General features: G+C 42.5%; 1 protein-coding gene across 1 annotated transcript in view; it reads right to left on the minus strand.

Moving 5' to 3' along the window:
- arid5b (AT-rich interaction domain 5B) overlaps nt 1-23,539 on the minus strand; it is a 127,421-nt gene that overhangs the window by 77,665 nt on the left and 26,217 nt on the right. The window contains exon 4 of the mRNA XM_060841862.1: nt 9,724-9,978. Within this exon, the coding sequence (XP_060697845.1) occupies nt 9,724-9,978 (255 nt within the window). The remainder of the gene's footprint in view (nt 1-9,723; nt 9,979-23,539) is intronic.

The raw sequence follows: 23,539 nt of genomic DNA on the forward strand, positions 1-23,539 counted from the left end.
ATCTACAGTTCTTTTGGTTTTTAGTAATCCAGAGACCCTGGCAACCGAGGTTCAAGTTCCATCGTGGCAGATGTTGAGATATGAAATTTAAAACTTTGGAAAATAAAAGTGAAATAAAGACCATGAAACCACTGTCTTAAAACCCTGTCTGGGTAATTAATGAAGGAAATCCGTTGTCCTTACCTGGTCTGGACTACATGTGACTCCAGACCCAAAGCAACGTGGTTGACTCTCAACTCCCCTCTGAAAAGATACTCAAGTCACTACAAAGTTAAAAAGGAAGGAATGAAACTGGACAGACCATCTAGCATTGACCTAGGCACTGCAAACAGCAAAAACAGACCCTGCAATGCCCCAGCACCTGGGCCTAATATTAAAATTGGGACAGCTACCTCACAGAGGAGTCAAGCAACAGCCTGACATACTCATGGAATCATACTTTACATACAACATCCCAAACATTACCATCACAATTTCTCGGGAGATTCACAGTACCATGGTATACAGTCAGGAGGGAGGTAACCTGGGGAACAACAACATTGACTCCAATTGCCAAGAAGTCTCATTGTATTTAGTCAAGCATGGACTAGGATACCTCCTGCTGTTGCACACACTGTCCTCCCTCAGCTGATAAATCAGTACTCCTCCATGTTGAACAACACTTGAAGGAGGTGGTAGAGGGTGGCATGGGCGCAGAGTGTACCCTGGATAGGGCATCTCAATGTCTACCATCAGGAGTAGCTCAGTACTAATCATTGAGCTGGTCAAGCCCTAAAGGACATAGCTGCTAGACTGGGTCTGCGGCTGAAGGTGAGGGAAAAACATACCTGACCTCATCTTTACTAATCTGTTGACTGCAGATACTTCTGTCTAAGACAATATCAGTAAGAGTAACCACTGCACAGTCCTTATGGAGTCGCCTTCACATTGAGAATACCCTCCATCTTGTTGTGTGGCACACCACTGTGTTCAATAGGACCGACCTTGAGCAGATCCAGTAACTCAAGAGTAGGCATCCATGAGGCGCTATGGACCATCAAGTACAGCAGAATTGTACTCCAACACAATTTGTAACCTCGAGGCCTGGCATATCCCCCATTCTACAATTACTACCAACACATCAGAGCACAAGATGAGGCTGAAGCATTTCTTCAGCCAGGAAGTGCTAAGTGAATGATCCAGTGGTCCCCCAACATCACATACCAGTCTTCAGGCCACATGATGTCTAAAAAATGGCTGAAGGTACTGGATACTGCAAAAGCAAAGGGCCCTGTCAATATTATGGTGAAATATTTCAGACATGTGCTCCAAAACCTGCCACACAAGCTCCAGTCCTGAGGAACTGCAGCCTGGCAGAAATTACTATTTTTGTAAAAATGTTGACATTGATGTCCTGTGACACATTACCAGCATTACATAACTAAAGCATGAGGATGCCATTCAGTTCCATAATGAGAGCTAACAAGTCTGAGGTCAGCCCTGACCGCACTGAATTGCAAAGCAGGCTTGAGAGGCAGAATTGCCTCCTCCTGATCCTAGCTTTTAATGTTCCAAGTGGCTCTTCCACACTGAAGCCTGCAACTAAAGGCCTAAAAGTAAAGAGGAAGCTTGCATAAGGCATTTTGTACTAATCAAGGTCAGGACCAATCTCAATACTTCAAGAGAATGTGTTTTAGATTTGTGGAATATCATTTTTAGCAACATTTAATTTCCACCTTTGCAGAATGCATACTGACAGTCCACACACAAAAACAAATGTCTTTTTTAAAAGAAAGCTGGACCAATTGCATCCACTCTTAAGGAAAGTAATCAGCACTGCCTGAGAGGAGAAATGTGGTGTGCTTTTAAAAGATTGTTCAGTCAGCTTGATATTTCACAACCCACTGTACACACGACTGCTTACAAAATACAGTGCAGTCTGATATTTCACAATACATTCAAAAGGCGCTGTGTGTTTAACCTTACACCATATTTATGTGAAATGCAGAGATATATTTCACAAACCTTCCAGCCATTAAACCATACATCAACAATTGACGCAATCTGGCAAAGCAGAGAAGGCTTTTACAAACTGGCCCAAGGAGAGGGATGTGGAAATCATTATGAGAATGTAATATTGTTAAAGCATATACCCTGCATTAATGGCTTAGCCAGTTGGCCCAAAAGCAGTGCAGCAAAGCAGACCGGGAAGGTTTCAGGTTCGATCCCCAGTCAATACTGAGTTAGCTGAGGCAGTGTCTCAAACTTAGTTCAGCACTACACCAACCCCCGCCACCCCCACCCCCCCCCCCCCCCCCCCCACCCCATCCCGGCCAGAGAGCAGGAAATTAACCTGGCACTCAAACATGATTGCTGGCATAGACAAAGAGTACCGCCAAGATGCCTTTATAGTCAAATCGTTTGGCACCAAGCACCATGACGTGGAGGAAGCCGGCTGCACGTGGAATTGCAAAGTTCAGGGGAGATGTGAAAGGGTCTAAAATAAGGATACAAGATTACAAACATGGAAATGTCACAAACAGTGACAGAAAATTGCATGCTTTATAAGGGGCTTACTCAGTGCAAACGTAGGCTTGTGCAGCTATTGTAGAACTTAACTATATAGAACTAAGCCAGATAACTGAAAGTCAGGAACTGCAGGATGAAAAAAAGAGCAAGGTCTACCAAAGCTCACCTTTTACTAATGCAGTATTCTGTCAATCTTGGAAACAGCATGATTGACTAATCACAGCTTTCATCAAGTGTACCAGAGACCCGGAGAGGCAGGAGGTGAGATAACCATCACAGACACCACCCCCCCCCCCCGGCCACCAAACCGAATAAACAACAATGAATGTTTCCACCATCTGCCTAAGGTGTCTGTCCACAGACTGACCACTCACTCACCATAATGTGTTTTCTGCAGATTCGATTTGTACTAGCCCCCACATCATTACACCACAAGAACTACCGTTCTGGACAAGTTGAAACAGCTCTTTGTCATCGACTGCAAATAACACTGCATTACAGACTCCCCAAACCTCTTGACAGAGAGAGTAGAATGCTGGCTGCACAGATAGTACCACTGAATAAACCTGACAGAACAACAGATGCTTGCCAGTGATTACAGGGCATTAGATCCACTTGAGGTGTTCAAATAGTGTTGCCAACCCCAAGAGAGAAACTCAAAGAATTAGAACAAGATGTGATTAAATAAACCAGAGAGAAGTCCCTTGAATAAGATGTGCACAGTTGCAACTTAAATTGATGCTTCTGATTCACTGGCTTGGTTTCTCTGCTGTAGAACCAGGCACCTTGGGAATCAAGATTTTAACAGAGACCACTGAGTTGCATTAATACAGCATCTTCCATGATTCAAGGATATTTGAAAATGCTTTCCAGTCACTGAAGTGTTCCTGAAATGCTGTAAAGTAGGAAAGATGGCTCCAATTTGTAAACAGCAAGCTCTCACAAACAAGCAATTGTTAACACGGCCAAGATGTCCGTTATAATGATATTGGCTGAAGGATATCCTGCTCTTTGTCAAAATAGTACAGCAGGGGGACTTGCTATCAGCCGAGTTGCGTCCTTATGTACTTTTGCTGGAAGTTACATGTATTCACAGCCAGGCACCTATCCTCTGCAGGAAAAAGGAACATGTCCAGGAATTGCTCCCTCTTGGAATGATACAAAATCAGGAGACAATATCTCCCAAGTGCATTTCCATGGCAATGCCTCGATCAGCGTTGACCTGCCAATCAGCAGCACCGTTTTCTCCTACAGCATAAATTGTTATTCCCCCTGAAAGTTGGCGCTCTTGTATATGTTCTGATCAAAAGCTTCGCCCTCGTGTCTTTTGATATAAAAAAGAAGCAATACTTAACTTCTGTGCTAAAATGAATGTTGAAGCAAAGAATGAAGCAAATCAGAATGGCCTTCAGTGTATGTACATGCTGTTAAGGATACTTTATATATAGAACCCTTGCTATCTCACCAACTATATCCAGTAAGTAACTCCACTATCGAAACCTGCAAAGACCTGGGTCACTCGCCAGCACACTGGGATGGCTGGTCTAAGTCAGGAATAAGCATTGTCGCATCTAAACAATCTCTGATGATATCTGCCAGGTATGCAGGTGTTGGAGGCCTGAGCAAGGACAGGATAGAGCTGGGCAGGGAGACTTTTGAGATTCAGTCTAGCATAAATAGTTGGTGTGAACATCAATGGAACAAACTAAAAAAAGGGCACAGAAAGTACAGGGGCTCTGTAAAGTGTAGTGCAACTGAAATTCCAAGCTAATTGTCTGCGTGCGTGATTAGTTCAAAGTTACTATGTAATACATAGGTCACTAATCCTAAAGACATAATTATCACAGGTAGGGAAGGGGCAGCAGAGTGGTTCAGTGATTAGCACTGCTGCCTCACAGCGTGAAGGATCCGGGTTCGCTTCCACCTTTGGGTATCTGCCTGTGTGGAGTTTGTACATTCTCCTCGCGCCCACGTGGGTTTCCTCTGGGTGCTCTGGTTTCCTCTGGTACAGGCTAGGTAGACTGGCCATGCTAAATTGCCCTGTGACGTGCAGACTATTCATGGGAAATACAGGGTTAAAGGGATAGGTGTTGGGTCTGGCTGGGATGCTCTTTGGAGGGCTAGTTTGGACTCAGTGGGGCAAATGGCCTGCTTCCACACTACACGAGAACACAGAGATAGACATCATTATCTACACAGCCTGCTTCGATCAACGTAAACCCACAACTTGCCGTTTGGAAAGTGCAAGTGTTGCACCGGCTTGAGCTCATGTTTCCACTTGATCATTAACAGTGTGATTAGGTCATGGACTCAATCTGGAAAGAAACCAGCGCTGATAACTAAGTGTCTTATCACAGCTGCTGAAATAAGCCCAATCAAACCGTTACACATTTTGTGAATCTGATAACAGGAGACAAATGAAATGTTTAAGGAAGTGTTTGAAGAAAGGCTGATTGCTCCCTTGCCTGCCCAATCTAAACAGTTAACCCAAGAACACGGGCAGACCTGATTTCAAAAGGCAAGAGTCACATAACCGGAAGTTAAATTTAAAAAGGGAATTGTTAAAACTTAAAGTAACAATTCCTCTTTAGAAATGCAGCAACAGTCCAAACCGTTTCTTTTGAGAAGACGAAGAATATTTTAACTGAAGCTCAGCCTAGATACCCATCTCCCTAAAAAGTCACATCCGTTTCACAACTCCGAGCTCTAGAATACAGTTCAAACATTGATCTTCAGGAACGCACTCCATGTTTCTATAGTCTTGGCTCTTTGCCATCAAAAGACAGGCAGGCATCATATCCCCCACCACTTGTTACACTCCACAATTTGGGGAGTTATCTGCAGACAAGACGCACTCGTTTTCCAAACCGTGTCACACAAATTGTTTCCGGTGTTATTTTGGGACCAGGTTATTATTTTGGGACCTAGCTAATTACAGGTGTTCCCCAAAACTCGATAACATTACAAAGCTCAATGGCTGCAAAACTGGACAATGCAGAAACGGACGAAGAAACCAGAGTTGTGTTTCATCCCTTGAGACAGAAAGAACAGTGTAAACGCCAGGCTCCTGTTGGATGGAATATTTCATCATCAATATCTTCATCAGCTGACCAGCTGCTCTTTCATTGGCTATTTCACAATTGGCTGCTCTCCAGCCCAGGGCCTCTGGAGACCAGAGGCTAACTAGAGATAAACTCATCCACCTTTTCATGCTCTTTCTTCCATCAAGAAAGTTGACTCTACTCTTCCTGACACTCGTCTGCCCCAAACCACTGGAGATGCCCTGGTTTCTTCATCACTATTAACCAGTCACAGTTATAATATTACAGAATAATGTCAGAACTGGCACATGGGAATTACATCGGGACAATAAATACTTCTCCTGAAACTCTAAAACAGTTCAGGTTTCAATAACCCACCACAAAATCTAAAACCAAACAGGCTTATTTAATGACATTACTCGAAGGCCAAGGGATTGAGACGCAGGGAGGAAGAACGACAGATGATTTAGCTCTTTGTTCACAAAGATTTCCATTGCTTCATTATTTGGATGTGGACATCACTGGCTAGGCCAGCATTTATTGCCCATCCCTAACAGGCCTCAAGAAGTTGAGGTGAGCTGCCTTCTTGAACTCCTTGGGCTGTAGGCAATGCTCCTTCAAAGCTGCATAGATACACAGTTGTGCAGTTACAAGGAGCTCCCATGCTCACTGCCGCACATTGATATCAGCTTGTGGAAGTCGCTGTCACAATCAGACCTCGGAAACCTGCACACTGCAGAAAACAGGGAACATTGAGGCTGGATATAACTACAGAGTTTTTTGATCCAGTGACAACGAAGGAACAGTATATTGCCCCAGTCAGATCAGACAGGAGCCTGCAGACATGTTATGATGAGTCTGCTGTCCTTTTACATGGTTCAGGTGACTGGTTTTGCATTGGGCTGCTGGTCATTTGCTGCAGTGCACCTTGTAAACTGCACACACCACTGGGGGGAGTGGGAGTGGATGCTTGCCCTGAATGGTGTCAAGATTCACAAGTGTAGTTGGAGTTATACTCATCAAGGCAAGTGGGGAGTATTTCATCATATTCCTGAACAGGTTTGAAGTAGCTGGTTGATAATGTTAATATTTGCACTGCAAAAACAAAATAATCATTTGATGCATTCTGCAGGTTGGTTATTTATATTAACTAACACTAATTGCTAAAATTACTTGCTGTTCAGGAACATTTTTGTACATAACGACTTTACCATGGAAACGTGGGAGAAATAGTATTTTCATTGGATATTTTCATGGTATAACATTCATTCATTCCTCAGCACTTTAATTACACTCCTGTTTAAAGGATGTCTGTTTCTTTACAAAGACACTGCATGAGCCTTGTTGTTGTGATTAACGTACGGACATCACTATAACTCAATAATGGAATAAGCACAACTGAAAAGGAATGACTATGCAGTCGTCAACCTTGCTCCCAGAGAGTTGGAGTCTGAGACTTATTAATGTATGATTTTTATGCCTTCCATTTCCCTTTTATGTAATAAGTAGGTAATATTTTGAAGTAAATGCAAACAAGTCAGTTTCACTGGGGGTTGCTCAGGGAAGTTTGCAAATTCTAATGGAGTGCTTCTGTGAGTAAGTAGTCAGAAAAACACAGCATTAAAGAATTGGCATTTTCTGAAAAAAAGACTATTGTTCCACCTGCAAAGTAGTGGCACAAAGTAGCATGTATCGTTTAGTGAGATATTTATACAAGATGGTGGCTAATATTGTACCCGTTTTGTATAAAATAACAGAGAAGTGGAGATAGGTACCAAAGCAGACAGGTATTATTAGATGGTCAGGAGCAGTTTATAAGACTGTAAGCTAAATGTGGGAGCCATGTGACACTGTAAGCTATAAGAATGAAGCTTAGGATGTTTACAAAGAGCCAACCATGCCGGAGGCCAGGTTACAGCCGTCAACTGGTGCCCTGGTGTTTATCTATTACTTCTATAACATATACTGTGAATGCAATTTTACATTACAACATTGAAGTGCTTTTGTCACAGTGCCAGGATGAGAGATTATTTTACAACGTCAGTGTAATGCAAAATGGCACTCATCATGTTATGTGATTACTACAGTAGAATGGAATCCAGCAGACTTTAGGAAAATTCCATTTACAATACATGCATATACACATACAAATACTGTATTACAAATATCTATAAAACATAAGAGTACTATGTTAAACCAATTTGTTATCCACTAAAAATTAGTCACACTTGAAATCACATACTATAATAATTGACTTTAATAATTCCATCAATACAGTTACTTGCCTTTGTGCCTATAAACATATTATCTGAACCAATGAGTCAACCCATTGTGTACTTTTCCACTCAGCTTGCCTAGAACGGGCAGCTCCTTAAAAGCATTTTTTTTTTAAAGGAGTTGCACTTTTCCATAGGACAAACATTTAAATGGAAAAAAAACTGAATTTCTAGTTCCACTGGCTGATAATAATCTGCACAGAAACAAAGTAAAGTAATTTGATAATCTAATGGCAGCTGCAGACCAAGAATTCCAGAGCTCAACAGTTCAAGGTTAATATTTCCAAATAAAGGAAACACGGCCAATATTGCCAACTGCATTTTGTCAGTTTTACTCATTGCTGGCAACAGTCCAACAGAATGTGATTTTTCAGCAAAAATACCTGCTCTGTATCAACAACTCAGCCCTTCTCAGAATTGATATCATGTTTACTTTGGTCCCAGAAAAGCTGCAGAGTGTGGTAATCTCCAGCTTCCTCAGTTTAACTAAAGCCCAACGCGTGTTAATCCCAACTTCCTAACTCGAAGACAAAATGGTTCACCAGCGCAGCACTGAGGTGATATTGAAATAATGAGGTAGCTCCTCTTTACTTGTCAAACAGGAACTCAACTGGTCGAATTCATACTGCTGCACTTTACCCTCCTTTCCCTTGTCTCACTGTTGGCAAAATGCTTTTGGTTACCCCCAGTTCTGGAATTCCCTCCAGAAACCCCTCTGCCTCTTCAAGCTGCTTGATTATCTGACTCAATGCCTCCATCCCTGGCAGGATGCCACTTTAACTCTATTAAGCCTTACTGCACTAAAAACATTTAATGTATGCAACCAGAAAAAAAAAGACAAATTTAAATGCAACATTTTATGAAGTGTTCTGCACCTTCCGAATCCTGCAAACTCTGGGTTTTACAAATATTCAGCAAAGGCTGCCCCCTTTGATATTTCAAAATGCTTTAGGACCTTATTCCTTGTCTGCTTCTATAAACTGATGATTTCAGCAATCAAATGAGAAGGACGAATATCAACAAATTAAACAATTTTGACAGATTTCTAAACATCGAAGCATACATCTTTTCTGTTGTACAAACTGCCACAATCTTTCGTACCTGCAGTGAGTACCACACATAAGATGACAAACTGTACTATTCATGAGGAAATGCAGAAGGTAATTCATTGTTTCGTTTATTTGGCTTGGTTGATTGCTCTCATATCTATGTAAATCATGTATGTATACAAACATGCTATAGGTGTGTAAAAGAGAGTTTGTCAAAACTGTATCCTTTATGCTAGATTTACAAGGTAGGATTGGTGTGGCGTTAAGTACTATTGCTTTCATATGGATGCGAAAGGTACATAGTGTAGAAACTTGAGCTGGATTGAGGCTACATTCACAGTCCAAGTCTGCCATCAGTACAGAGCAAAACGTTATCACACCAAAAATAAAGTTTAGTTTTAATGCATCCTCAGTGAAATCATTCTTCCTGACTTTTGTTGCGTTTATTCAACCACTAAACATTTTGTACCAGAAAGGAATTCAAACTTTTGTTTTGCAGCTAACACTGAGTGACAAACACAGTGTTCATATTTACTTTTCAGGTTATTTCTCAAACAGCACAGCTTGAAGGCACAAAACACCCTCTCCTCTAACAATACCAAACAATTTCCAAGGAATCTAATGTGACAATCTAGTGGGAAGCTACACAAAAAAATTGTTTCATTTTTAATTTCTTCACTGTTTAGCATTACAGGAATGAGTATAGTCCTTGGACTGCAACATACTTTGGCAACCTTAAAGTCTGTTGAAAAAGTTATGCAGTCTATCAGTTGGAATTCAAAACTTTTACAATGTCCTCTATTTCAACCACATTGATGAGATTACAACAAAGTGAAAGAAAGTACTTACCAAACTCATCACAAACGCTCTCGTTTTCGATCAGAGTCGGATGATCAAATGTGTCACGGCAGTAGAGGATCCGGGTACTTCCGTTTAATATTGCAATGCCACCCAGGGCCATTACAAACTCATTGACCAGCCAAGACGACGATCGGTTTTGAATTCTCTTCAGCATAGTCCGATAGCGGCAGTACTGTGGGTAGCTGAGGACAATGATTTTGGTGCCATCAACATCACCACCATCATCATCAGCATCGTCAGCATCTGCAGAGAAACACGCGTTACATGGGTTGACATGGGATGTTCATCACAGAGCGGAACACAGGCTGCGCCTGTTGCTGCATGCACGAGTTGCCTTAGCCTCATGTTGCTACTTAAATGAAATGCCTGGCAAATCACTGGCAAAACCGGGCAATGCTGGGGATAGGAAATATTTGTCTCCACTATGATCTTAATGTAACAAGGGATGTATCACAATCTATTAATGATATAATGTAAATAAAACCTGGAATGATGAGTAATATGAATCAGTGAAACACAACAGGTTAAAAATTTACACACTAATTTAATAAATTCAACTGTCACGCTTCTGGGGAAATGGAAGCTCACGAAACTGCTTAAGTATTTGAAACACGTTTGGACAAAAAACACACACATAATTAATGCATCACAAGCATGTGTTTGAAACAAGACTTTAAACAAGTGTTTTGCTTTATCCTGGCAGTTAAGTTCAGCCTATGGCAGGAAGTGGTAGAATAATGGCTAATGGAGCCCATTATCCTGCACTAATTCAGGCTGGCTGACACCACACCTAAACTAATGCTATATACACAACAATATATCTACATTGCAAAACTGTATCTTGTGTAGCAGCTAGATTCACAGGCTTTCTACACACACAGTAATAATGAAGACAATGCCACTCCATAATTTGATGTGCTGCAATTGCTTTAATTGGAACCCAAACAGAAAATTGTTGGAGAATGTATTTAAGAGATTCTAGAAGGTGGATGCCCAACAATTCTGACTGAGGTGGAGTTTAGGAGCCCAGCCCATCACCTCACGCTTTGCTGGGTAAATGCATCATATGGTTGGATGTTGCACAAACTGACAAGATACCCATGCCCCAGTCTACACAGAGTTAGAGTGACCCCAGCTGTGGCGCATTGCAGCACCACATTTCAATGCCTCCTGAGTTTCAGAGCAGCAAAACCAACCAAATGTCTCTCCTCTAATTCTGAATGGGACCTGCAAATTATACTTTTGGCTCTCAATGATATTGGAGGTGGGTAGGGAAAAGTTCAATGTGAATGGTGACATTTGTGCAGGGTACATTATTCAGAAAGGCTGGTGTCAGCTCCCCAGCTAACCCGACTTTGGATAAGACGACTTGTTCTGCTCATCAGCACAAACCGGAAGTTAAATCATTGTGTGTGAGAAATTTATCATAACAAGGGTGATAGACAGGGAGAAGCTGTTCCCACTTGTAAAAGAAAAAAAAGGAGGACAGGGCATAGTTTTAAAGTCGTGTGCAAATGAAGCAGTGGTGATATGAGGAAAAAAAAACGTTTTCATACATTAAGTAGATTGGTTCTGGAACGTACTACGTGGAAATGTGGAGGGGACAGATTCAACTGAGGTATTCAAGACAGCTCTGGATGCTTTCGGATATTGAAATGGCGTGTAGCAACTTGGAGAAAAGGCAGGAGATTGGCACAATGGGTCAAATGGCTTCCTCCTGGATCATGCCATTCCGGGGTAAAACACTGCTTCAGTCTCAATGGGAGTACTGCACCCAATTCTGGGCGACAATATTTCACAAGGATGTGAAGGCTTTACACAGGGTGCAGAAAAGATTTCTTCGATTTTTTTCAGGGATGAGAAACTTCAGTTACACGGAGAGGTTCAAACAGATTGGAGAAGGTGCTCCCTCTAAAAAAAAAGGGGTGGCCAAGAGGAAATCTGATCAAGGTGTTCAGAATCAAATAGCTGACAGCGTATACAGGGTGAACCTGCTCTCATGAGATGGCACGGCCAAGATCCAGAGATGATTAGTGAAAGATGTGACAGCGACATGAGGAAACCGTTTTTCACACAGCGAGTTGTTAGGATCGGGAGCGAGCTACCCGAGAAACAGTGTGGTGGAGGCAGGTTCAATCCCAGCTCGCGAAAGAAAACTAGATCGTTATCTGAAGAGGTAGAATTTCCGAGCTACAAGAAAAATGAGGAGGGGTGGTGCTAGCTGCATTGTCCTTGCAGAGAGCCAGCATTGAGATAACAGGCCAAACGGCCTCCTCCAGTACTATATCCATGATTTTGCTAAATTTCCCTCAAGTCAGTCAATATGCCCCTAGGCTGTTGAGGATTAATGGAGAGGTGTAACTCTATTCAGCCACCCTTAGAGGTAGCTCATGTATCTGTTCTAGACACAGTAAAACTGAAAATTCACGCGGTCAATGCATTAGTATGCAGCAGGCCAACCACAACTATGTTCTTCTTGCAGGAAAGATTTACTTTCAACCATATCTTGAATTAAACTGGTATACCCATTTCTAAAGCTACAAAGCATACATTACTTTGTATTTTTCCTTAAATAAACACTTTCCTTCTCAGTGTACAATTGCTGATTTCATACAATACCAAATCGACATCCAAATGGGCTCTGTCCACACAGCATGCTGGTCATGGGAACTGGTCCCGTGTCCAAACAGTTCCAAAATTAATCTGCACAATTGGAGGAAAACTGTAACATATATCCCAAGGATTCCAACTTGCTTCCTCTTAAGTAGAGGCAAAATAAACCTGCAGATGCTGGAATCCAAAGTAGACAGGCAGGAGGCTGGGAGAACACAGCAAGCCAGGCAGCATCAGGAGGGGGAGAAGTCAATGTTTCAGGTGTAACGCTTCTTCAGGGATGGTTGGGGGGGGGGGAGCTGGGTGTAGGGGGATCTGCAGATAAATGGGGTGGCAGGGAGAGGGTAGTGAAGTGGGGATAGGTGAAGACAGGTAGAGGGTATGACCTGGTTAATCAATGGGAGGAATGAATCCGGTTGGTGGCAGGGAGGGGTAGAAGGGAGGGGGAAGGGGATGGGAAGGAAGGTTATTTGAAATTGGAGTTCTCAATAACGAGTCCTCCGGGCTGTAAGCTGCCCAGGCAGAAAATGAGGTGTTCCGCCAATTTGCGGTTTGGTTCATTGTGGCAATGGAGGCGGCCCAGGATAGTCATGTTGGAAAGGGAGGGGGAAAAGTGGAATTAAAATGGGTGGTGACTTTGAGGTCCGGTGGGCCCCTGAGGGCCCAGCTGCGATGCTCAGCAAACTGTTCCCTTAGTTTAAGGTTGGTCTCCCTGATGTAGAGAAGGCCACATTGGGAGCACTGAATATAGTGAACTAGGTTGGAAGAGAAGCAAGTGAACCTTTATCTCTTAAGCAAGCACAACTTGGTCAAACAGACCAAAGAGGTCACCAAGATGGTCAGTCACAAGAAGGAGTCCAGAACAAAGGGATACAATGTTAAAACTGGATCTAGGCCATTTAGGGCACACCTTCATTCAGCTCCTTACAATCTGCCAGCCCAGGTTGGTGGGCTTGGAGTGGGGCTATGTCAATTAAGCCCAGGAGAGAGTTGCCAATGGCAGCATGGAGCTGTCCACTGAACAGAGCCAGACAGCCACGTTCACTTAGCCACAAACCTTGAGATGAATTCCTTTCTCATCATGTTAATTTGTGCTGCAGGAGCCAACAACACTGTGATCACTAATATTCAAGGGTATAGACAGATCTAAGGGTTGGCTACATTGTAAGTTCTAACAAGAGTTACACGTCTTGCTGCCTAACAATAGGGGCAAGACCAGTTCAAGGGTTTCAACAGAATAGTGAGTCACTGAAGAGGTGGTCAATGATAACACGCAGAAAGAGGCCACCTGAGAAACAAAGTGTAAAGCAGCAATGTCGTCAGCTATGTGGCTGAAAGCAACTGCTACACACACCTGTGTAGTTCAAAGATTCAGCAAAATCCAATAGTAATTGAGCATCTTTGTCACAATTGCTCAGGGAAGCCCAATGAGTGTGAAAGGCTCAGCAGGCGCCAGTGTGCAGTTAATAGTTCACAGTACAGCACACAGTCAGGTTGAAGGCCCAAGAGCAGCAACTGCCTTAAGCAACTGAGTTAGAGTTGAGCTCAAACAACAACACTAGGAGTAGTACCGGCTTGGTGAAGCTTGCTGTTTCTAAAAAAACTGGCGTTGTGCCTGTAAGCAGCTTCCAAGAATCCAGGCAACGGGGTCCCAGGAAAGGAGGGTGAATCATCCAAACATGAGCAGTGACTGAGGCAGTCCCCAATGGGCTGACTGGGTAGATTTTGATGTCAGGTTGTCACAAATGAAGAATCATAAGTCCTTCTGCAATTTTAACAAGATTAGATTAGATGGATTAGATTCCCTACAGTATGGAAACAGGTTCTTCGGCCCAACAAGTCCACACTGACCCTCCAAACAGTAACCCATTCAGACCCATTCCCCCACCCTATATTTACCCCTGACTAATGCACCGAACACCATAGGCAATTTAGCATGGCCAATTCATCTGACCTACACATCTTTGGATTGTGGGAGGAAACTGGAGCATCCCGAGGAAACCCACGCAGACACGGGGAGAATGTGCAAACACCACACAGACAGTCACCCGAGGCAGGAATCGAACACAGGTTCCCTGGAGCTATGAGGCAGCTGTGCTAACCACTAAGCTACCATGCCATCTATAATTTGAGCCTTAACCATTTGAGTGGAAATTGAAATTGACAGAGGCAATTCGCTATGCAGTGATTTGTAAAATTTGTTGGGGGTGTAAAATGGACAGCAATTCTTCTGATTTCCTATGTATTAACATCAAAACGACCTGTTGATTGCAGAACACATAAAACTTGGAATCTCCCCAGATGTACAGTAATGATCCAATCAAATTACTTTCCACTGAAAGTGGAGCACAATTGACAACTTTGAATAAAAACGTGTTAAAGTTAAGGTTTAAGTAAAATAGATGGCATATTATATCTTGTATTTGTACACTACAGTCAGTCAGCAAATGGAGCATAAAACAAAAAGCAAAATGGAACTTTGAGTTCTTTAACTTGTAACAACGAACTGTTTGAAGATTAATCAGCAACATTCTGATCAGTGATACAAGACTGGATCGTAAACTAATTTCTCCTCAATGACTCCCACCATTCCACCCCATCTGTAAATGCAACATTATATCAAAGTAAACTTTCTCTAGCATTTTAACACAGTTTCATCATAAATTGACACAGAGCCACATATCTCTCTATCCTTGTCAAAAATGACACACCAAAACAATCCAACATTTACACCCATCTGAGGGCAGTCAAACTCTCAGTTCAACGGCCCTATCTGAAAGATGGCACACGTTGATTGTGCAGCCCTCCCTCTGTCCTGCACTGGGGCAACCATGTGGATTCTGTTCCCTGTGGATGGAGCTGACCACAAAACCAGAAGGGGACAGACGCAACACGCACGCACGCCAATATCACTGGGGTGCAAACCCTCGAAAGAATCACAGCCCATCAGATGCCCTGGAAAAATTCCAAACAATTAATTCGTTGGTTCGAGATTCTCCCTCATCCAGTCCATGAATTTGGTGGAAAGTTATGAGTATATCTGGTTTCAATCCAACACCACACACTCAACTGGAGGACATGGCAATGCAAATGACAATATATTGCCCAAGTAAGAGGACAGGAATTTCTCTTTAAGTAACTGTTTTGCTTTGTCCACAAAACCTATTCCCTCGTAAAAGCACCGCAGGTTCCCTAATATTCTGTAGAACAGACTTTGCTCAGGATTACTTCACATGAAACCATCAGGTTTGATGTCCGATTGCTGTCAATTTAACATTGGCAGAAGATGGAACACCATTACCTGCAAGCTCCCCTCCAAGCCATCCTGACTTGGAAATATATTGCTATTCCCTTCAGTGTTGCTGGGTCAGAATCCTGGAATTTCCTCCCTGTGGACTGCATCACCTTCTCAAGGGGCAACTCGGGACGGCAATAAATGCTCACATCCGCTGAACAAAATATTTAAAAAGGTTATCGGTACTGAACAAAACTGGTCCAACACCAGGCATTATGTTGCCCACCGTTAGGAGAAAGTCGCAACATCAAAGGCTCCCAAATAGGCAGGACATCATGGGCCTATACTGAACAGTCAGCTCTCTTTATGCCCTGCCTGATTTTCTGTATCATGGGTGCAAAACAGGTCCCCAAATCCTAACATATAAAGGAGAGCAAGCAATCACCTCCTCTCCTGAATCAGGAATTCAACTAAACCACAAACATTATCAGGATGATTCACATGAACTGAAACCAGCATTTATAAGGACCATGACTCTTGCAGGGCAGAGTAAATGTCCCCATCTCAGGATCAGGGGGTCTGATTTCAAGTCCCACCTGCTCCATAGCTGGATGATAGCATTTCTGACTAGGAAATATCTACAAGGACCAACACTCAATTCCACCACCAGTGATAAGTATCTTGTATAATTTGGTACCTATTTAAGGGTTAATTGCCACTATGCACAATAGCCAAACCCCAGCGTGTTGTCACAGATACCTCTCTCTCTTTGAAAAAAGGTCAATTAAAAACAAATAGTGTGTGTCTTGGCAGATGTCCAATTCATGTATATCTGTACCGCAGCAGGTTTGGCATGTCCTATGACGATACAGCAACACCCCCTCCCCAACTCATCAAACAAATCCCCCTGATCTCTCTCACAGCTCCAGAATAGATGTAGAAATGATTGCACTGCACTTACACAAATTTTCCCCCAGTGCTTGCCTGTTTGTTTCAAATCATTTTAAAATAAATAAGACATGCGATATGCTAACATGGAGGTTAATGGATACAACAGAAAGATGCAGAGCGATCAGGGACACCGCTCGAATTTCAATCTACAGGTGATAATGAACAGCCAATATTATTTCAGTTGTGTCGTCATTTCAGTGAGAATCTGCCAGAGATTTGTTTTGATAACTGCTCCCTTGTTCTCTGGGACATGTATGTAGCCTGGTCGAAAGCCGAGCATTGACCATTTGATCTCGAATGCTTGCAACGTATTTGTCCCAGTTGCTCAATTTGGAAGCAGAGTTCTAACTTTACATCACGAGCATTAATCCAGCTCCTGGTCACGTCCAGCACATTTTCCAGTGATTACAGGAGATAACACATTGTATTGGCACATACCTGGTTAAATGCTGGAGACATTGTACAGTGAGTGCCACATCAATTCAACAACGTCCAAGATCATTCAGCCGATCTTGTCTGTTCCAACTCTTTCAAGAAATTATCCACTTCGTGCCATTCCTACGCCCTTTTCTATACAGTTCCTCAAAGTTCCCCCTTTCCAAGTATTTACTCAGGTGCCTGGTGCAAGCTATTACATTATAGGCAGTGCATTCCAAATCCTAATTTTCTGCAATAAAATATCTCATTGCCCCTATGTCTCTTTTGCAAATTACCTTCAATCTGCACTCTCGAGTTACCAATCCTCTTGCAAGTAGACACAGTTTCTCCAGATTTACTCCATCAAAACCCTTCGTCATTTTGAATACTTCTATTCAATCTCCCATCTGGATTAGTGGGCATTCAAAAACTATGCATTTCTAGAAATTAAAACTCTCTCGTAAAAGGTTAAACCAAGCAGTAAAAGACTCTCCTGTGTTGACCTTTTACAGACGTTAAACATAATTGGACTTTGTTGGCCTAAAGAAAATAACATTTCATTCGAACAATGGATAAGATATTCTAAATACCCCCCAGGTCAAAGAAAACCGCGTGCATTGCAATATGTTGGTTACTCTTCACAATGTAATTGAAATACAAAGAGACACTGACATATCTTCATTTCAGAAATGCCACAGGCAAAAACACCATAATCTCTAAGTCACATACTAATCTGATTTGGTCATCCTTTGTCATCACCAGGTTAATATTTCAACGTTCCTTCCTTAAAACAATCTAGGGAGCACCATCTCTACCACAGTAGTGACTAGCCCACTTTGTCTGAGGAAGTAGAGATTGGCAATATCATTCTGCTAGGCTGCCTACATCTCAAGAACAAACAGAACTGCTCAGCACAAGATGAATTTGTGCTTACCTGCTGATATACAGGAGTTGATTCAACTTTGCCGAATAAATTAATGCTAAATGCCCCGAACGTCTTGAGAAAATGAATTCTGTGCAACACTGAGAATTGATGTAAATTGTCAAGAGTCCAGCATTTCTAATTTCACAGCAAATACAAAATATGGTAACAGGATTCCGCAGTCAATTCTGCAGAATTGCTACAGGAAATATGTTGTGAAACTTCAAAGGGTGCAGAAAAGATTTACAAGGATGTTGCCTGGGTTGGAGGGTTTGAGCTACAGGGAGAGGCTGAATTGGTTGGAGTTTCTTCCCCCTGAACTGTTGGAGGCTGACGGGTGACGTTGTAGAGGTTTATAAAATCATTAGAGGCATGCACAAGGTGAATAGTCAAGGTCTTTTACCCAGGGTAGGGGAGTCCAAAATTAGAGGACATTTGTTTAAGGTGAGGGGGGAGAGATTTAAAAGGAACGTGAGGGGCAACCTTTTCATGCATTAGGTGATGTCTGTGTGGAATGAGCTGCCAAGGGAAGTGGTGAAGGGTGGTACAATTACAACATTTAAAAAGGCATCTAGATCGGTAAAATAAATAAGAAGGATTTAGAGGGATATGGGCCAGATGCTGGCAAATGGGACTAGATTAATTTACAATATCTGGTCAGTATGGACGAATTGGACTGAAGTCTGTTTCTGTGCTGTACATTTCTATGACTCTAATAACATAACAAGCTCTGGTAAAATCTGGCCCGAGAAATCTGGGTCCTTCTCAATCTAATCCCACTCTTCTCCCCTCTCTTCACCCCTAAAACTGAACAGCCCCAATCCCAGGAGTCAATGGAGAGGGTCCCAATACAGTCTTTTCTGGATTCGCAAGGTCTCTGTATTCTAAACAAAGTAAAATTTCAAAGCTAACAGTCCTGAGCAGGTCTGATGAGGTGAGGAAGCTTGAATTATTGAGACGTCACATGAGTAACCTCAGAAGGACAGACAAGACACATCTTCTTTGTTCAGCAAGATCATGTTCCCGAACAATCTCACTTCACAGCTACAGGGGGGAGCCCAGTGGGCACTGATAGAATAAACAACAAATTCACAAGTCAGAGTGATAGATGGCTGCTACCGCATTGCTATAAAATGAAATTATTAAATTTGACGAAAGCCTACTAAATCATTTCTGGGTTATTACAGTGACAATTGAGTGTTTTCAGTGCGAGGATTAGTCCAACATGCATACTTTCAGAAAGTATTATGGAGGGAAATCACTTACTCATGATAATCCATCAAAATATTTTTTAAATTACACGCAACTGACAGATGGGGGAAACATGGAAAACAAAATAGTTATGTTTTCAAAACAACCATCGCCACAAAACTTATGAAAATGCTTGAAAGCAATATAAGTCAGCTGGCTAATTCATCCCAGTTTTTATTAATTCCCCTCATCCTAAAAAGATCCACACACACACACACACAAATTACAGTCTAATTACAATCTGCCTTAGAAACTATCAAAGTGAACAGAGCCACTGAAGTGCCTGATACAATGTGGAAAAATTCAAAGTGATGGAAGAGTCATAACAACAGGCTCGGAGATCAGAAACTTTCTTCTTAAAAAAAAGGTGCGTTGTAATAACAATAATATTTAAAAGACATTGGGCTTCAAAAGGTGTCTCGATCCTTTTAAATAGCATGTGTATTAAGATTTTGCTTCCTCCAGCCCGTTCCCCACGCTCACTAGCATAATCAAAGTATTCATAGAATCCCTACAGTGCAGGTAGAAGTTATTCACTGAGTCTGCACAGACCTTCCGAAGAAGGTCAAACCTCCCCAACATAACCCTGCATTTCCCATGGCCAAGCCACCCAGCCTGCACACCCCTGGACACCAATGGCAATTTAACATGGCCAATCCACCCAGTCTACACATCTTTGGAAACCCACGCAGCCACTGAGAGAGCGTGCAAACTCCACGCAGTCACCCAGGGCTGGAATCGCACCTGGGTCCCTGGTGCTATGAGGCATCAATGCTAACCACTAAGCCACCATGCTGCTTGAAGTTTGCAGATGTTGTAAATTAAGCGAAACAGGCTGTAAGCCAATGCCCAATAGCGAGGGGTGTGAGGGACCTAGTGCAAGAATGGTGCACGGACATGACCTTTAATCTACTTTGAGACATGCTGTTGCCCGACTTGAAAATGAAATGTTTTGCAAATCTCCCAAAGCACTGGACCATCACATACTTTGGCACATACTGCTCAGCAGCTGCACTTGCACCTCAATTTCTCCATATTGTCCAAAGGCTCCCATCTTAGAACGTGGGAGGAAACAGCCAAATCTGATCTCCTACTAGCTGCTGGCAGCCATACAACAGAAAAGACTGTTCAATCCAAGGGAAAGCCCATCTTCAAAAAGAAAGACCCAGCTACTGGAAAGCCCATGTTTTCAGTGACAGCAATATCATTGAGCAACTGCAGTGATAGTCAAGTGTTACCTCAATTATCATGTGACTGAATCCTCCAGCACATGTCATCAAACCACATGTAGGTCATCCAGCCCATCAATCTTCAACCTCAACACCGTTTTCCTCACATTAACTTTGTTTTCTGTTCATAAATGCTGCCAGACCCGCTGAATTTTTCAAGCAACTTCTGTTTTTGTTGCTGATTCACACCATTCGCAGTTCTTTCGGTTTTTATCTAGATCCCTCAATCTGGGCTAACATCCCTCTTGCATAGAGCTGCCGAGTCCCGGAAACACTCCAGGCGGTTCAATGTCCAACAAGAGTTGGTAATGCTAACCGGTGGTCACTTTGATCAGAATGCCAGATTATGCTGGAGACTCCAGTAGGAAATTAGGGGGGGGGGGGAAAATGGAGGGAGGGTGGAGGAGAGGAGAGAGAAGAGGAATCACAAGGAACAGTAAGCCAGCTATAGGCAGCAGGAATGGGAGCAGAGAAATGAACTTTGAACCAGACACAGGTTGAGCATTGGAAAAGCTAACCCTATACTGACCCTCCGGGTGCGCGGTACTCCCTTGGCACTGACCCTCCAAAGGCACAGTGCTCTCTCGGCACTGACCCTCACCCCTGTTTTAGCACTTACAACCCAATGACAGATTTCCCTCAGCTGCCATTGCAGCACTCCCTCAGTAGTGCACTGGAGTGACAGCCTTAGTTTTGCACTTCAGTATCTGATGTGGGTTTTGATCTGCCCCATCCACCCCATACAGGGCTACCTACAACATTAGTCACTCCTGCCTTCGAAATGTTCAATAATCGGCCTCCAACTCTTGCTGGGGAAGAGCACCCCTCAGCACCATACCTCAGGAGAGAAACAATGATGAATGGTGACCCCTATGCCATACTAGTGGGACGGAACACCCTGTTGACAGTAAAGTTTAGCAGATTAAATTGCAAACATCACAAAAGACCAATTTCAAACCTCTGCCAACTCCCACCCCACTGCTGCCCTGCTCTGTGCTAGGGTCACACACACCAGGGCAAGCCTCACACACCCCCTTGTGGCCAGTTGTATTGCAATACTGGCAGAACCCAGCATCGAAACCACAATCTACAACCTCTCAATCACTGCTGCTTGAGATAGGACCGAGCACATGCACGCAGCGGATGAGCAAAGATGGGAAAATAATGATCACACCCTTGTTTAAGGGCAGAATTCCTAACAATCACACTGCCAATTTTAAAATCACAGTGGTTTTACATTTACACGTGTAAACACAGCACAGCAGTTGAGGAGCACACATCTTCTCTATCTCACTTGTTTCTCTTTGAGCAAAAGAATTTACCCATCTCAGAAACTTCAAACCCCAAGACTGGCTGCTCGTGCTTGAGAGGGCATTCCTGCGTCAAACATACCCGGATAAATCCTGGCATCAAGATATTTAGCTCCAACGTGTCCTCTTCTGAAACTGCTCTCCACTCCTTATGTCATCAGCGTGATGAGAGGAGGCAAGTATCGACAACAGGAGAGCTAGTGTATGTGCACTCACTTTACAGACAAGTACGCACGTTAAAGAGAGAGGTCACTTTCCGAATACGCACCTGGGAGAAGTCACATCCCAGTCCAGCACCACCAAACGAGCCACACTTCGCTCTCTATCTGCACTGCATTGGTGAAAACCCCACTCAAAACACCACACATATAAGCACCATAGTTAATCAAAATACCACACTAGGCAGCTTATCAGACAAGCAGGAACATAACTGCAAAACAACTGATAAGAAAAGATAAAAACAAATAAAGTCTTTTGAGGCCCATTTCATTTGTACCATGAGTCATATTAATAAACCACACTGTTGTTTCAGTCACAGAAAGAGGGCAGACAATAAAACTATTCATTTCCTAAAAGGTCACCCTGGGAGAAGCACATATTGTTTCATAGTCTATCAGTGAAACTATTATTCAGCTCAAGGAATAAAATATTATAACAAGTACTTTGAAACGTACTGATGGGTTCATTAGGGAGACCAGAGGGAAAAAAAAACAATTTGCAGAGGGAAATCTGAAGACAATTAATCACTCGCTTGTTTTACTTAATTTTCCAATCTGTTTACACTTTTCCAACTACAAATGCATTTTTTATGCCCCAGCTCACAATTTACATCATGCAGCCTCAGAATGCTGGCACTGTGCCAAGTTGCAGTCATGAGGAAACTAACTGCACATGAACAGATTCAGTGTTTCATAATGGATAAAGGAACATGTAAATTTTCGGCATGTCAGCAAATAGAGAATCATGGCACACAGACTGCATACAAAACAAATTTAAAACAAGCCTGTTCATGGGCAGAATAAAAGTTGCTCCAAAAATAATCACCACTTTCCACGGCTTCTTGAAAGCGATATTTTTGTTTCCTCTCCCTCGCCAGCTCTAAAACGGTCAAGTTTATCTCTTTAATTTTGCCTGTCCTTTCCCTTCATATTAAAAAAAAAGCTGCGGTTCTTGTGTATATATTACCAATAAAACTTCTGAGTCAAAGAGTACCCTTGCAAAACAACAAAAGTCAAAAGGGCACTGCGCCAGAGTTAACAGATTAATCACTGTTCATTCCATTCTGCTCAACAACAAGCTTGTTCCAAGCACATAGGATACCCACTACAACTGCTATCAATCATTGAGGGGGGGTGAAACAAAAAAAAAGGCAGCAATATCAGACCCGTGTAGATGAGGGGACTATAGCCCAGTCTGGAAGCAGAAATTTTTAAGTTTCCGTCCAAGATAAAATTGATTGCATCTCTGGGATCTTAACTATTCAACTGGAAACAAATGCATTGCCCAATCACTTATTATTTTCTTGTAAACTGAGATGGCAACTTCAAAACACAAAAAGAATAATAGGTTTCATTTCCAAATTACTTTTGAATCACAAGACTGGAAGATTTACTGGTTTCCTGTTTCAGCTAGCAAAGGGAAAAACTAGAGAGACGGCATAATTAGTCCAGGCTTTTTCTCCCCCCCCAGCAGTTTCCAATTGGTTCTCAAAGTGACAACATAATCCAGCCCTCTTTAATATGATTCAATTAAGATAGTGATATTTATTTCAGAATGTCCGTGCAAATTAGCCACAATTAAAAACACTTCCAGTAATGCGAGCGTTTATATGGTAAAAACAACACACTATAATTCTGATATTCAAATGCATTCCAAC

Source organism: Hemiscyllium ocellatum, chromosome 22 (assembly GCF_020745735.1).
Source record: "Hemiscyllium ocellatum isolate sHemOce1 chromosome 22, sHemOce1.pat.X.cur, whole genome shotgun sequence".
Taxonomy (NCBI): Eukaryota; Metazoa; Chordata; class Chondrichthyes; order Orectolobiformes; family Hemiscylliidae; genus Hemiscyllium; species Hemiscyllium ocellatum.